The 16,587-nt window shown below is 35.7% G+C and overlaps 1 protein-coding gene across 1 annotated transcript in view; it reads right to left on the reverse strand.

Moving 5' to 3' along the window:
* The window catches only part of SVEP1 (sushi, von Willebrand factor type A, EGF and pentraxin domain containing 1), a 362,611-nt gene that overhangs the window by 64,156 nt on the left and 281,868 nt on the right, over window positions 1-16,587 (reverse strand). Inside the window, exons 39-41 of the mRNA XM_051962558.1 lie at window positions 8,289-8,514; window positions 6,607-6,762; window positions 3,194-3,257 (exon numbers count right to left, since the gene is read on the reverse strand). Of these exons, the coding sequence (XP_051818518.1) occupies window positions 3,194-3,257; window positions 6,607-6,762; window positions 8,289-8,514 (446 nt within the window). The remainder of the gene's footprint in view (window positions 1-3,193; window positions 3,258-6,606; window positions 6,763-8,288; window positions 8,515-16,587) is intronic.

Raw genomic sequence — 16,587 nt, forward strand, 5'->3', positions numbered from 1 at the left:
ATCTTCTCTGGGAGCAGGTTTCTTGGGGGCTTCTGGAGGCAGCCTCAGTTTCAGTTCAGTGTAATTACCCCAAATGCAGCCAGGAGTTAAAGTCCAAATCCTTTATTGTCTCCTTCAAAGTCTTGTCTCCTTCACTTGGGGCTTGGCTAGTTCTTCTGGAGACCTATCTCTCTCCTTGGTTCTGAGAGGCCTGCCTTCTCTGGCTTCTGAATATCCCGGACTGAATCCTGGCTGAGGCTCAGAGCTTCTAGTAGGCTTCTATCTTTTGCCCTAAGAGCTCCTCGCTTATATGCTGTACACTGAGTATACACCAATCATTATATCACTAGGAAACCATTATTTGTTATAGGATTGAATCAATGCTAAACTAGATTTAACCATTGTCTCCTCAATTCCACTTACTTAGCACCTTGTAAGAATCCTAACAAAGAGGAGGGAAAAAACAATAAGATTTAAGTTTGGCCTGAGCTCTAGAGATAAGAGAGATGCTAATTGTTGTAAGAACACTCAGGAAGAAGAAAGAAAAAAACTTTTAAAAACTGTATTTGGTTTGATTCAGTTTATGTTACCTTCTGAAACAAATTGGGTAATTTGTTCACATTATAAGTTATGCTTTAAATCCAGCTCTGCTAGACATGTGGGTTTTATGGAGTTATTTAGCTATTCACTATATTGTGAATCTTAAAAATTTTGAGAGGAAAGGACAGGAGAATGAAGGTCATTAAGAGAGAAGAGAAGAGAAAGCATTGGGAAGGTATTTGGGAAGAGAGAGAGGTTAGGTTGGAGAGGGGAAAAACGGAAGGAAATCTTTGGTCCAGGGGTGCAGTTTAGCTCACCTTCTCCTCTCTGGCTGCCCGTGACTGTCTCTTTGGAGGTGGAATGGAGGCAGGGCGGCCACATGAAATCCCCTTCTCCCAATTAAGCCTGATATAGAAAGGTGGCCTTTCCCCCCTCCCTGAAATGTGTTCCAGCCTTTTTTTTTTTTAAATCAAATTGTTGCTGAAAAGAGCAAACTGTGATTTAAAGAGACAGACCTACTTTCAAGTTAATTGACTGAATATTTGTTTCTTTACATACAAAATGGTTTCCTTGGTCCTGTTGAAATTATTGCTCTTTCTTCAAGCTTCATTTAAGTTGTCAATTTCTCCCAGTAGTCTTTTCCATTCCCTCCCCCACCCCTACCCCCCAACCTCCAGTGATGGGCAATCTACAAATTTCCATTTGTGAAATTTTTTCGTTTTTGTTTTTGATTCAGAGTTGTTTTTACTTATATATGCAGGCAAGGAAAACATGACAGGCCATTGACTGAGACCCTGAAGCTTGACATATTGATGACAACTATAGAACATTCATCTTTATATAGAAATGCCTATCCCTGATTGAGCCACTAAATCATTTTCTTTCTTTCTTTTTATTATTATTATAGCTTTTTATTTTTAAAACATATGCATGGGTAATTTTTCAACATTACCCTTGCAAAACCTTCTATTCTAACTGTTCCCCTCTTTCCCTCCATTCCCTCCCCTAGATGGCAAGTAGTCGAATACATGTTAAATATGTTAAAGTATACGTTAAATCAAATATATGTATACATATTTATACAATTATCTTGCTGCACAAGAAAAATTGGATCTAGAAAGTAAGAAAAAAACCTGAGAAGGAAAACAAAAATGCAAGCAAACAATAACAGAAAGAGTGGAAATGCTATGTTGTGGTCCACATACATTTTTCATAGTTCTCTCTCTAGGTGTAGCTGACTCTCTTCATTACTGAATAATTGGTATGAATCATCTCATTGGTGAAGAGAGCCACGTCCATCAGAATTGATCATCATATAGTATTGTTGTTGAAGTGTTTAATGATCTCATGGTTCTGTTTATTTCACTTAGCATCAATACATGTAAGTCTCCTTAAGCCTCTCTGAAATCATCTTGTTGGTCATTTCTTACAGAACAATAATATTCCATAATGTTCATATACTACAATTTATTCAGCCATTCTCCAATTGATGGGTATCTAAGCAGTTTCCAGTTTCTTGCCACTACAAAAAAGGCTGCCACAAACATTTTTGCACACATGGGCCCCTTTCCCTTCTTTAAGATCTTTTTGGAATATAAGCCCAGTAGTAATACTGCTGGATCAAAGGATTTGCACAGTTTGATAACTTTTTGAGCATAGTTCCAAATTGTTCTCCAGAATGGTTGGATTCATTCACAATTCCACCAACAATAATATATCAGTGTCCCAGTTTTCTCACATCCTCTCCAATATTCATCACTACCTTTTCCTGTCATCTTAGCCAATCTGAGAAGTATGCAGTGGTATTTCAGAGTTGCCTTTATTTGCATTTCTCTGAGCAATAGTAATTTGGAGGACCTTTTGATATGAGTAGAAATAGTTTCAATTTCATCATCTGAAAATTGTCTGTTCACATACTTTGACTTTTTATCAATTGGAGAATGGCTTGATTTCTTATAAATTTGAGTCAGTTCTCCATATATTTTGGAAATGAAGCCTTTACACTGGAGGAGAATGAAAAAGGCCTTGCAGCTCTGCAAAATATATAGCCAATTATTTTCTAGAACTATGATTGTGGAGAAAGACTTTTAAAGAAACATCAACATTTTTAAAGTAAAAATACAAATCAAGTTTTTTTTTTGTTGATTAGTCATGTCCAATTTTTCATGACCTTATTTTGGATTTTCTTAGAAACTAGAGTAGTTTGCCAATTTCTTCTCTAGCTCATTTGAACTCAGGTCCTTTTGACTCCGGACATTAAGCTCTATCCACTGCACCACCTAACTGCTTCTATAAATCATATAGGGAACTTTATCTTTGTCACAAAATATACCTAAAATAATTAAAGCACATAAAATAGTACTATTAAACATAAAAAGAAGAGATATGGTAGAAAACTTGAGTTATCTTCCCACTTGCTATTGATCACTACTATAAAAACATCTTAATTTATCAACTTGATTTAAAGTAATAATAGTAATAATAATAAAAGCTGTTATACATTCTAAGATAAGTTCTAAGAAGAACTAAGTAGAGTTCATGATTCTGTATGTGACAGAAATCTTTGTAGTTTGCCTGCTTTGTAAAAGGCATGATGGCCTTCTCCAAGTATACAGCTCAAGTGCTAAAGTGGATCCTCAGGATCCAAGGAAAGAAGATGATTTTCAAAACTCACTTTTGCAAAGAGCTGCAGCTCCACTCCATTGTTTATTTTCCTGGCAGACACGTTCAGGATCACCCTATGAAGCAAAGTAGAAAGTCACTAAAAGGAAAAGGAAAAAACAACAACAGTAGATCTGCAGGAAGAAAACATTTAAACACATTGCTCAGTCACATCCTCTTTTTGTGACTCCCTTTGGGGTTTTCTTGGCAAAGATACTGGAGGGGTTTGCCATTTCCTTCTCATTTTTACAGATGAGGAAACTGAGGCAAACTGGGTTAAATGACTTGCCCAGGGTCATATAGCCAGTAAGTGTTTGAGGTCAAATTTGAACTCAGTTTGTTCTGAAATCAGGACTAGTGTTCAATCCACTCTGTGTCATCTAACTGCCTTATTTAATGAGTAGAAAACAGTTCTGAGATTGTGCCATTGCAGCAATTTAGTTGGTACCAAAACTGATTATGGGGGGGGGGGGGAAGGTAAGGAGTAGGGTTAAGACTTTAAGAATCCTTCACTGGAATGCTTCTTAATTAGAGACCTGAAGTGAAATTCAGGGTAAGTGATGAATTTATGGGTTCCTGGAGTTGGCAAAGAAATTTTAAAGTATGGATAAAAATTACTCCCTAAGGCAAATACTCATGGTGTTTTTCTTTCCATCCATGCTACATAGTGTCTAACTATATACTCTCCAAACTCTATTTCATATTTGCCATTCCTGTATCCTCTTCTAAATAAACCAACTTTTAGCCAAAGAAAATGGCCATTGTGAATTTGTCACAGAACTGGACTCCAACATTTGATGCAAATTGTTCTCCAAAATCTCATTATTAGGTGCCTGACCCTCAATTTCATCATTTAGTGCTGAATCTCAAACACATCATAAGGAACTTTCTTCACCTTCACCATTGCTTCGCAAGTTATATTTATGTGCCCTTTTAAAAAAATAGAGTATTGAAGAAGTCCACAAAGATCCTCCAGATATATGCCTTAATAATCACTGTATAACAATGTTGTCAGTATGCTTGCCCAAACTAGTCCTCTCTCTATCCTCATTAATACATTGTGGGCTGGCAAACTAGATGATTATAAAATAGGAATAAATAATAAGCTCTGAACAAGGAAATGAATAGGGTTCCTTTGAGAAATGGCCATGTCTTTTAATGAATTGCTTTGGGAAATTCTTTTGGATGCTCAGAAAACTCCTTTCTTCATTTCTCACTTCTTGGCATTTTTCTCCCAGGCAGTTTTCTCTGAATCCCTGAATCTGTCACTTGCTTGGTGTAGGGTAAGGATTTAATGAATGCAGATTGATTGAAATTTCTAGATGAGTCTGTGAGAGTTGGATTGGGGTTTGTTTTCCAGAGTTAAAAACATTAAATTGAAGAGGTGCAGGGAGATGAAACTTAAATTAGAAAGGTGATGCTGAAGCCTAACAAATGGAGGCTAGAATGCAGAACAAGGAGGCAAAACTAATAAAAGGAAAATGTTATCAGGGTGGGGGATTAAGACTTGAAAAAATCAAGGGTGGGGATTTAGAATAAGAAAACATATTGAAACTCATAGTAAAATGTACTCAGAAGAGGGGAGTTACAGTAAAAAAACACACTGTAAAATACAATTAGAGGTAGGGATTTGGAAGGAAGGTATGATCAGAGGAAGAAATTTAGAATCATGTGAGGCAATTAAAGTCTTTAGGTAGGATAGTATCCAGCAATAGGGAATGAGGGGAAGGACTGAACTATGTCCAAATAAGGAGGATACTAAGGGAGAAGTAATGATATAAGCACAAGGGGAAGTTCACACTCATGTGGGGGGATTACCCCTTCCTGAAAGGCTGTGCTACACAGCAATGGGGCATAGGGGAGGAACTTGCTTTTGGAGTATATAAAAAATGTGTATTGATTCCAAGTGTTCCTATTCTATAAGATATCCACCTCTGCAGCTAATAAAAACTTTTAACTTTTCCCCTGTCAAGTTCAATGGAATTATTTCTCACACATCTCATAGGGACTAAACCAGTGATTTCATTTTTTAGTATAGGAAACTTCTGGGGAAAGGGACTCCTACCAATGAAGAACTGCTATTTTTTCTGCAACTGTTTTAGATAGCTGCCTAGAAGGCTGAGAGGTCAAGTGATTTGTTCAGTCACACAATCGGAACAGGAGATAGGCATAGATGGAACTGAAACCCAAGCCTTCCCAGCCTATGTCACACTGCCTCTCAGCAAGATGATAAACACCATTTTATTCTCTTTGTTATTCCTTAAGCTCTCATCTTTGTTTTCCCATTTTCTTGCTGATTAAATAGTTTCAGACTAGTGATTCTTAACTTTTTTGTATGTCACAGACTCCTCTGAAGCCTGTGGACCCTTTTTCAGAATCCGCACCCCCCACCCCCATTAATTAACTAAATGATTTTTAAAAGTAAAAACAATATACAAACAGTTACAAAGAAAATTGAAGGTTAATGAAAAGTTATTTTTCCAGGTAATTTTCCATTTTTCATCATCAACCTTGCTTTGTTTTGACTCCACAGAACATCATGTCTCTGTGCTGTCTTTTTTTATTAGATTGTAAACTTCTAGAGGGCAGGGACTATCTTTTCTTTTTTTTTTTTCTCATTTGTATTCCTAGTGCTTAGCACAGTGCTGGCACATAGTAGGGACTTTACAAATTGTTCGTTGAACTGAATAGAAAAATAATGATGTAATTTTCCCCTATTCAAGTTCAGACACCCTAATATCTGTCCATAGATTATTTTCAGTTTATGAACCCCAGATTAAGAACCTCTGCTTCAGAAGATGTTTATTGAAAGTGTTAGGAAAGGCTCCAGTGGGGAAGACACCAAATCTGCAGCTTTTGTATTTTCTGTTCTTTGTCACACACCCCTACATGGAAATTGTTACATTCTTGCTTCCCTGGGGAATACTGGAGACTCAAATATTCACCTCTTTTGCTGAGGTGAACCTATCTGAATTATCTTAGTTACGTACAAAAGCCATGTCCACCTAGAAGTCATTGCTGATTTCCAGTGATCACCCAAATACCTACAAGAAGATCTTTTAAATTCTTTTTGTCCTGAGTTTCGCTTCTTAATCAGGGTGAAAGCCCAAATGAAGAATTTTCCTTTCAACATGTGGTTATTATTGTTGCTATTGTTGTTAGCTACTTGGTGCAGTAGATAAAAGTACTAGGGCTAGAGTCAGGAAGATTCTTCTTTCTAAGTTCAAATCTGGCTTTAGACAATTATTAGCTGTGTGACCCTGGCAGTTAAGTGAAAATAAGCTGACAAATGTTTCTATTTATTACAAAATTACTCAATGACTTCAATGGGAGTTCCTTTGTTGGGATAAAAGAGTGAGGATCACCTAAATCAACATTAGTAAAACATCTGCCCAAGGAGAGAGCAATATATACCTCTTGGCTTACCTCTAATTCATAGCCAGTTTTACATTGGTAAATAATTGTGCTTTGGAAGCTATATTTTGTGCCAACCACAAGCCCATGTTCAGGAGTTTCAGGTTCCCCACAAGAAATTGGAGTACAAGAATCATCAGAGAATGGTGGATCCCAAGTACCATCGAGCTAAGTGAAAAAGAGATAACAAAAGCAATTGTCAGCAGCCTTGGACAATCAGACACATTACAGATAGAAGTGATGAGATGATGGTAGGCAGGGATGGATAAGGAATGAACACTTTATCTAATTACTTCCCACCTGGACATGATCTTTCTCTCCTCAAATTTCTTATAGCACTTTACTAGACCTCTACTTTGCATTTATCATAGCTTCCTTTGTATTAGAGATATGTACATATCTTGTTTCCTTTTTCATTGTGTGAGCTCTGTCAGATCAAAGGCTTTATCTAACTTCATCTTTTTATCTCCTCTAGAGCTCAATACAGTGCCCCTATGCAAAAAAGTTCTACAAATGTGTTTTGAATTTGAATTTAATTTTTAGCTTTAAAAAGACAGTCCAATCAAGATTCTGTCAACAAAGTACTGACAGTTATGTTCTTTGGGACAACAAATGCCTGGCTGTATAAATAAAATCTTTGATATTTGATATAAATAAAAATCAAAATTATCTTACTCTGAAAAAACTTTTAGGAGAGTTAAATATAATGGTTATTACCTATGTATGTATACACACCTTTATAAAAGGTGAAGAATGATACTGTTTGCAAGGTTTTAATGGTATGGTTTTCAATTCAATTCAATTCAATAAGTATTTATTAAATGCTTATTAAATGCAAGGCGAGAAGCAGCATGGCATGGTGACTAGAGAGCAGATCTGTAGAGTCAGGAAAATCTGGATACAAGCTCTGTCTTTGATGCAATCTAACTCTGTGATGCTAGGAAGTCATATGACCTTTTTAAGTCTTATTTCCTTATCTGCAAACCAGGAATAATAATAATACTACCTTATAGGGCTGTTATTAGGATTAACTAAAATAAAAATATTAAAGCATTTTTAAAAAATTCAAATTGCTACGTAAATGTAAATTGTAATTATAATTACAAACTAGTAAGATGTGAGATAAAAACAGATTAACATAAAGTGCTTTTTTGATATACATTTGCAAGATGGAAATTTCTTTGTTAATCTTAAGTTTGGAAAATATGAGCATTTAGAGGGAATCAAATACTTCATGGGTAAGGTGACATTTGAAGTGGGCTTTAAAGAATATATAGTAATTCAAGAAAGAAAGGGCAGGTGGGGAAAAGGGAGGATATTCTGGGTATTAGATAAACAAAGAGAAAATTGTTAGGGAGCAGAGAATAAGTCACTTTGGTCATAATATAAAATGTAGAAAGGGGATTAGCATGTGATAAGGCTGAAAACATGCCATATTCCAAGGAAATGGAATTCCCAGCAATGAAGTATGAACTTTGCTTGGGAAGTAATAAGATGTCACTAATGATTTGATGAAGTGATATTGTAGCACTTTGTACATTGACTTGAAGTTCAATAATCACTTTTTGGGTTAAAAAGATCATTCTGTTACAATATTTGTGTAAGTAGAATCTTGAATCCTTTAAAAAACACCATGAGATGTGTCAACATATGATAAGCAGTGCACTTTGCTCTTGTGAAATAAGGTGTCTTACCTGACATGTTGAAGTGTTAGCTCCCTCCAAAGTGTATCCTTTAATGCATGATATAGAAACTTGTTTGTTTATACTGAATTCATGATTAAGAACAAATATCTTGTCCATATCTATTGGTAGAGGGCATTTCTTAGGAATACAGGAAACACTGTCAGGTGACCAAAGTCCATCTTTCTGACAAGTCATTGTATCTGTATCTGATGCCATCACATAACCTTCTAGACACCTGAAATAAAGAGGAAAATGTAACACCAGAGAGAATACGGTGTTGCTTAAGTCCTACCTTTTAACCATAAGTTATTTTGCAAGAGGTCAAAGGCAGAACTTTTTATTTAGCCTATCTCCTGAGGACAACAAATATCAAAACTGGAAGCCAGGAGATACTTTGCCAAAAAGTGCTACATTATGGTAATAGCACAAATATCCATGTTATGGTTTATTCAAAGCAAACCTTGCTTTCAACATTATTAATGTTACTACTTTTTATTTACTTCCTGGTTGAATAGGCAGATCTATTTTCACTCCAAATATAGCTTATTGCCTAGTAGACACTAGGCTAAGCTCCAATAAGCTCTTAAACCTTTCAAATGAACCTAATTTCACAAACTGGGATAATTAAGTTAGACAAATAGCATATTTAAAGAAAACGTTTTACTCTGGAACATTATCAGTTTTATAGGTGATTTCAGAATTTAGTGTGAAATTAAAAAAAAAAAATCATCTACTGAGTACATGCTGTGTGCAAAGCCCCATGCTGAGTGTTGGGTGAGATACAATATTTACATAAGACTATATGCCTTTAAAATGACTTAAAATAAGAAAATAAGAAATCAACACAAACAATATTACATGCTAAGTGCAGAATTGTGTTATAAAACAAATACCAAACTTAGAACCAAGGAGGAAGATTATATTAACCAGGAGATCAAAGATTCCCTAGAGGGGATACCTAGAGGTAGTGGCAATTGAGTTAAACTTTAAAAAATGGGTAAAGATTTAACAAGCAAAAGATAGAAAAACATTCCAGGCACATTATATATACAGAACAAGGACATAGATTTGTGAGACTATAAAGTTTATATGAGGGACAGACAATTTTTCTGGGTGATCTAAGGTAGAGAGTAGTGATGGTGGTGGTGGTGGTGGTAATTAATAATTAGTAAGGTTGGGAAGGTAGAATGATAATAATAAGCTTTGGAGGACCTTGAATGCTAGGAAGAAGACTGAATTTATTTATATTTTGGTAGGCAATAGACATCACTGGAATTTTTTTTTACATTGCAGCTAATCTTTATATAAAGCTTTAATGTTTGAAACTGCTTTATATAAATTATTTCATTCTAGCCTCATAACAATCCTGTGAAGTAGATATTATTATGCCCATTTTACAGATCAGAAAATTGAGGTTGTGTGACTTTGCCTGACCCAGCACCACATTTATTATATATATGAGACAGGATCTGAATTATATTATTGCTGAACCCAAGTCCAGCACATGCTTTTGTTTTTATTTGTCCTTTACTAAGGACTTGTATTGACTTGTGCATGGATTGGATTTAATTAAGGTAGAATTGTATAGTCCTCAACCTTACTCTCTCTTCTAGAATCACTGAATCATTTAGTGGCAAGACAAAAGTCAAGATGACTACTGATAGTCCTGGATACAGTGGATGATCCTAAAGTCCTCCATGTTGGATCAAGCTCTGAGCACTCTGCAATGCCTGCTTCTATTATCTCCATGACTTTTGGAACAACTATACATTCTACAAGGGAAAATTTTTCACATGCTTGGAGAAGGACTCCCATCCCCAACTCACTTGCAGGTTTGAGGTCTGTCTATTACACACAACCTGGTTTAGCCCATTTGCAGAATGATTTTTACTAAGGTATGGCCACTGTGCTTTTATAGATTCTTAGAGTCACAGGTGAGAGGTATGTGACATCCATCTTTGGTGGATGAGTAGTCTTTAAAAGAGGTCAACAAGTCTTTATATCCAAAGTGCTAGTCCTCCTGAACACTTAAAACATAGATATACCTGTAGATTACAGAGAGAGCTTTATATTTTATATAGCAATGTTAAAACCTGACATTTATGTAGTTCTTTAATTCTTAACAAAATATTCTCTACTTATTATCTCAGTCCTCATAACCCTCCTGTGAAGTAAGTGCTACACATATTATTTTCATCTTTATTTATTTGTATTTATCTGTATTTATTTATTATGTATTTGTATTGTATTTGTATTTGAAAAGAATATATGAGAAGCTTAGTGGTCATTTCACACTCTGGGAATGCACTCCTTTCCTATTTCTACCTCTTCTTTGAAGATGCAGTTCAGACATCTCATATACTTTTGCAGGTCCATCCAGCTAAGTGATAACAATTGATATAGGGATGCACTTAAGATTTTATTTTGCTATGTCCTCTGTGTGACCATGGACACATAATAATGTCTGTCTGTTTCAATCTACAAGAGATTTTCTTTAACAGGGAACTGATAGGACCAAATCAATACTCACAAAGTAGGAGGGATGGAAATGAAGGTAGAAAAAAATGAAATGACAATATGGCCTTATACAAGAACGATGGTGGCAAAAGTAATAAAGAAGCAAAGATGTACTTGAGAAACATTGTGGAAATGGGAATAATATAGTCTAGAAGCTGATTAGACCTGAGAAGTGAAAGGAAATGAAAACTATAAGAAATCAGTTGAATGATGATGGTACTGACCAAAATAGTGAAATGAGAAGGAATGAGTGAACTTGGTTCTGAACTTGTTAAATTTCAGATGTGATATGCAGTGAGAGATTTCTTGTAAAAAGGTGGAGATGAGATTCTGGAACTCAGAAGAAAGAGGCCAAGATAGATGGGACACCAACCTAAATTTAGGGCCTGTCTGCACAGATGATCATTAAATCTATGAGAATATATGAAACTGCTGAAGGACAAAGCATAAGAAAGAAATGAAAGTAGTGAAGGATAGAGCTTTGGTGAGTACTGACATTATAAAACTGGAAAATGATGGAAGAATTCCAGATAAAGAGTAAAATCAAGAGTTTATATAGTATCTGAGTCTGAGGGAGAAGAGAGTATTCAGATAGAGTTAATAACATTAGAAGGAAGAAGAATCAATGACATTTATTAAGCTTTATTTTGTGCCAATAACTTTTCTAAGTATGAAGGCTACAAAAAGAATATCTCTGACTGTAAAGAGCAAGAATTTTGAAGAAATATACTTAAGGCTCAGTATGATTGATTTAGTCCTACAACAAGGTGTAAACTCAGTGGAATTGATAAGACAATGGTTATCTAGTTTGGCATGTGAGTTCTCTAGTTCAGTATGATTGATTTAATCTTACCACAAATAATGGTTCCCTAGTGATATAATGATTGATTTATACTTAGAATACTGTAATGATGTAATTGTAATAGAGTATATAAGCTGGAGCTCAAGCTCTTGGACTGGGAGAGAGACAGTCCATCTTCATCAACCTTGTGGTGGCTCTCCTCCTTCCCCCACTGAGAGCAAGGCCCATCTGAAGAGCCTCCAGAAAGCTAGCTCTGTCCCCAGGCAAGGAGAAAGACTGTGAAGGAGATAATAAAGACTTTTGGACTTTATCCCTGGCTATTCTCATAGTGATTACTCTGCAAAAATGAAAGCTGGTCCCAAGACCTCCAGAAAGCTACCAGAACATTACACTTTAACCTCAAGGAACTTTCAGTTTAATGGGAGAGGCAACATACAAACAAGTGTATATAAAGGAAGCTATATACAAGACAAATGGGAAATAATTAGTAGAAGGAAGGCACTGGATCTGGCAATTATAAAGATATTAGTAACATTTAAAGGAATATTTTCATTCAAGAGGCAATATAAGAAGCTTAACTATAAGACATTAGTGAGAGAGGGTCATTAGAAGGAAAGAGATCAGGAAGAGACAATGTTTTAAAGGGATTTAACAGTTAAAGCAAGGAAAGAGATGGGATGGATACTCTCTTGGTCCTCCTTGTATCTATCTCATTTGATGGCTCTTCATCTAGATCACACCCAGTAACAGTGGGTATCCAAGAAGGGTCTGTCCTAGACCCTCTCCTAACTCTACAATGTTTCATTTAGCAATCTCATCAGCTCACATGGATTCAATTATCATCTTTATACTGATGATTCTTAAATCTACTTACCTAGCTTTAACATCTCCAACTGTCTATTGAGATATCTCAAACCGTATGTCCTGTAGATATATAAAACTCAATATGTCCAAAGCTGACATCTTTACCTCCCAGTCCTTTCTCCTTCCAAACTTCTCTATTACTTTGGGGGTATCATCATCCTCCCAGTCCCCTACGCTCACAAGCTAGGTGTTATCCTTGATTCCAGGTCTGGAACCCTCTCCAGTGTATCACCAAACTGTCCCCTTACTCTCTCAGCACCCCCATATCCCTATTAAATCTGTTGCCAAATTATGTCAATTTTAACTTTATAACATTGTTTGCATATGCCTTCTTCTCTTCTCTGACACTACTTAGGAGTGGGAGATGAAGGTGGAGGTAGGGACAAGTATCTTCTATATGTGGACTACTGAGATAACCAGTTGGTTGGTCCACCTTCCATAAGTCTTTCTCCATCTATTTACCACGCACCTGTCAAAATTATCTTCCTGAAGGTCAAGGCTGACCTTATGACTATCTCTACTCAATAAACTCCAATGATTTCCTATGACCTGCAGGAAATAACATGAAATCCTCTGATATTCAAAGTCTTGCATAACTTGCCTCCTTCCAATCTTCCATAAAATCTTTGATCCAGTGCCACTGGCTTCCTTGCTGTTCCTCAAACTCAATACTCCATCTTCAGTGACTGGCCCTTTCACCCCTAAATCTGTGCATAGATTCCCCTTCCTTTTCAAAAAACCCACTCTCTATACTAAGAAACCTTTCCTAATCATTCTTAATTCTACTACTTTTGCTCTGTTGATTACTTCAATTTATCCTGCAGCTAGCTTGTTTGTTAAATACAGCCATTTTTATATTGTATCCTCTTATTAAAATATGAGCTCCTTTTCTTGTATCCTCAGTGGTTAGTTACAGTGCTTAGCACACTGACTGGATTGAAAAGTCAAAAAGGCATTAAAAAAAAAAAAAAAAAAAAACCTTGGGCTGATGATACTTGAATAGATTACTGGGCAGAAGTGAAGGAATCAGGAAAATAAAGTAAGGATGATACTGCAGATCCATAAGAGAATATATCAATGTGTAGTTCAAGTGGCTGAATAATTTTGTAGTCAGATTGTTAAAGGAGTTGTCTTCTTGAGGAGCTTACCTGGTCAGGCATCCTTTCTCTCACTCTTCTTCAATTCTTCTCCTATCCTACTGGTTCCTTCTTTGCTATCTAGAAACATATTGAGCTCTCCTTGTTCTTAAAGACACTTGTCCTCACTATCTCCCCCTATTATCATCTATTATCTCAATATAATTTTCAAATCTACCATTGTATTGAAACTGCCCTCTCAAAATTTCTTAACTCATGGTGTTTTCTTCATCTTTATTCTTTTTGATTTCTCCACAGATTTTGAATACCGTTGACTCTTAATGACTATCAAAAATTATCAAATAAGGAATAAGGTAGAGTATGATTATGAAAAGTTGACTATTTGTAACAAAATATGAAGGAACTTTTTTTTGATTTGGTAGTGTGAAGCAACAGATATGTACTAAAAATATTTTAATAGTTTCTTTTTTAAAAAACTTGTAGGTTATGATTTGGTGTCATATGTTCTCCATCAGTTTAAGACTTCAGAAATTACCTACTTGAATACAGATAGATGATGAAGAAAAAGATACCAGGTTTGCCAAGAAAACAAAAGCCAAGAGTTTCCCTAAGTCTATCTCCCAAATATTTTTATAGGTGATTTTTAATTATTTATATCATCTGGATAGGTCACTTTAACTTGATCCTCATAGTCTTGTTGTTGCTCTTCTATTCATCTCTGAGTGCCTCACCATTACATTCTCCATGGCAGTTTTTCCTCTCTTCTTAAGACTATTTCTACACATGTGTCATCTATTTGTAGATGACTCTTTTATTGATAAGACTATGCCATCTGTCATTAATTCTCTCTTGCCAATCCACCTGAAAACTTCTCAAGATTATCTCTGTGTCACCCTTTTCACATTAGTCTCAGAGAATGAGATTCTCCTCCATGTTTCTTCACTTATCTGATTGAGCCCTTTTCCTGCCATGTGATGCAGGTCTTTGCTTCATTTGCTTCATTAATTATTTTCTCTTTTCCTGATCTTCACTTCTCCCCTTCCTACTTTTCTTCCACTTACAAAGATGTTCTAGCCTTCCTATTAAAAAAAAAAAAATCCTTGCAATGACTCCTCTACCTCTTTAAGCTATTATCCAAAGTTACTTTTTTTTTTCATTATCAAGTTTTTAAAAAAGAATCATTTTGGGGGCAGCTAGGTGGTACAATGGATAGAACACCAGCTCTGAAGTCAGGAGGATCTGAGTTCAAATCTGTTCTCAGACACTTAACACTTCCTAGCTGTGTGACCCTGGGCAAGTCACTTAACCCCAATTGCCTTAGCCAAAAAAAAAAAAAAATCATTTTTACTTGCTGCCTCCATTTTAACACTATGCACTCATTTTTCAAATGCTTACAATTGGATTTCTACCCCCACCATGGTAGCAAGATGCTCTTTAAAATGTCTTCTAAGACATTACCTGCAAAGATTTTTTTCCTTGCTTCTCTTCTCCTTTGGCTTCCATGACCTTAATCACTCTTACTTCTTTTTCTGCCTATTAAAGACAGTCTTGCTGGTCTCATCTTTATTTTCTCATCACCTAAATGCAGGTATCAGGAAGGCTCTGTCCTTGACCCTTTTCTTTTTTCTGTCTCCTTTCACTTAATAAGTATAATCATTTGCATACATCAGTTTTATCTCTTTGCAGCTGACTTTTAGATCTATAAATCTGAATAAGCTTTCCCTTGAGTTTTAGCTCTACACATATTATAATAACTCACAATTAGGGTTTCCAAAACACTTTCTTTAAAACCTCTTTATAAGGTAGGTAGCTACTGATATTGTTTTATCTATTTACATACAGATGAAGAAACTAATACTTGGACAGACTAGGTGATTAGATCAAAATCATACAGTTGTTATGTAACAGCATTGCAACCAAGACCCAAATCTTCTAAATCCAGTGTTTTTTTCTAGTATATTTTACTACCTTTTAGAGACAGCTCCACTAGATATTATATTGATATTTCAAATTCAATAAATATAAATTGAAATTTGCCATCTTTACCCCAGAACTTGCCCTGCTCTCCCGATTTCCATATTTCTGACACCTAACTCTTCCTTGACACTCATTTTCAGAACCAGAGAATTTTATTTTAGAAAGAGTTTTGACTTACAGTCATTGCAACCCAGACTGTATTGCTTATTTCTTATGTGATTTCAGGCAAGTCATAGGATCACAGACCCAGAGTTAGAAGGGAATTCAGATTTCATTAATAGATGAAGAAACTGAGGCCTAGGAAGATATATTGACTTGGCCAAGGTCACTGATCTTAAGTATTAGAAGTAGATTTTGAACTCAGGTCTTTTGAATCCAGGCCAGAATTCTTTTCATTATACTACAACTTTTTATCCAGGTAAAGTTCCTAATTGCTTTAGGCTTTAATTTCCTTAATGAAAATTTCGGATTAGATAATCTCTATGAATCCTATAATCCCAATGGTTTATCTTCCTTCACCTCCTCCCTTCCAACCTCTTCTTCTTCCTCTCTCCTCTCCTCTACTAAGCTAACCCATGATAACTTTATTTTTAGTCATTGCTCTCCACTCACACCACCATCGTTCTACTTCAGTACAGGGAATATATACTTTCCATGTTGCTACCTGTTGAAATCTTACCTTTTTTCAAAGCCCATGAAGTTGCTCTACCAATCAATAAATTATGATGATAATGATGATGATTATTAGACATTATTAAATCTTTAAATTAATCACTTCTTGGGAATTCCAAACAATATAATTGAAGAAGGGACCCTGAAACTCTCTAAAACTTCTTGAAGGAGCGATTCTTTTTGGACCCTGTGCCTGTGGGGCCCCGCCCGAGGGAAACAAAATAAACAGCTTCATTCTGTTATCTAGGTGGGGTTGGTTCAAGTTCTGAGCTAAAATTTTCCAACCCTATTCAATTGAAGATTTTCTATTCAATTCAGGTGGGACTAGCCAGCTCAAGCTGAAATCCAGCTTGTAGATAAAAAAGCCAACTTAGAACTC

The sequence above is a fragment of the Antechinus flavipes genome, chromosome 1, assembly GCF_016432865.1.
Source record: "Antechinus flavipes isolate AdamAnt ecotype Samford, QLD, Australia chromosome 1, AdamAnt_v2, whole genome shotgun sequence".
Taxonomy (NCBI): Eukaryota; Metazoa; Chordata; class Mammalia; order Dasyuromorphia; family Dasyuridae; genus Antechinus; species Antechinus flavipes.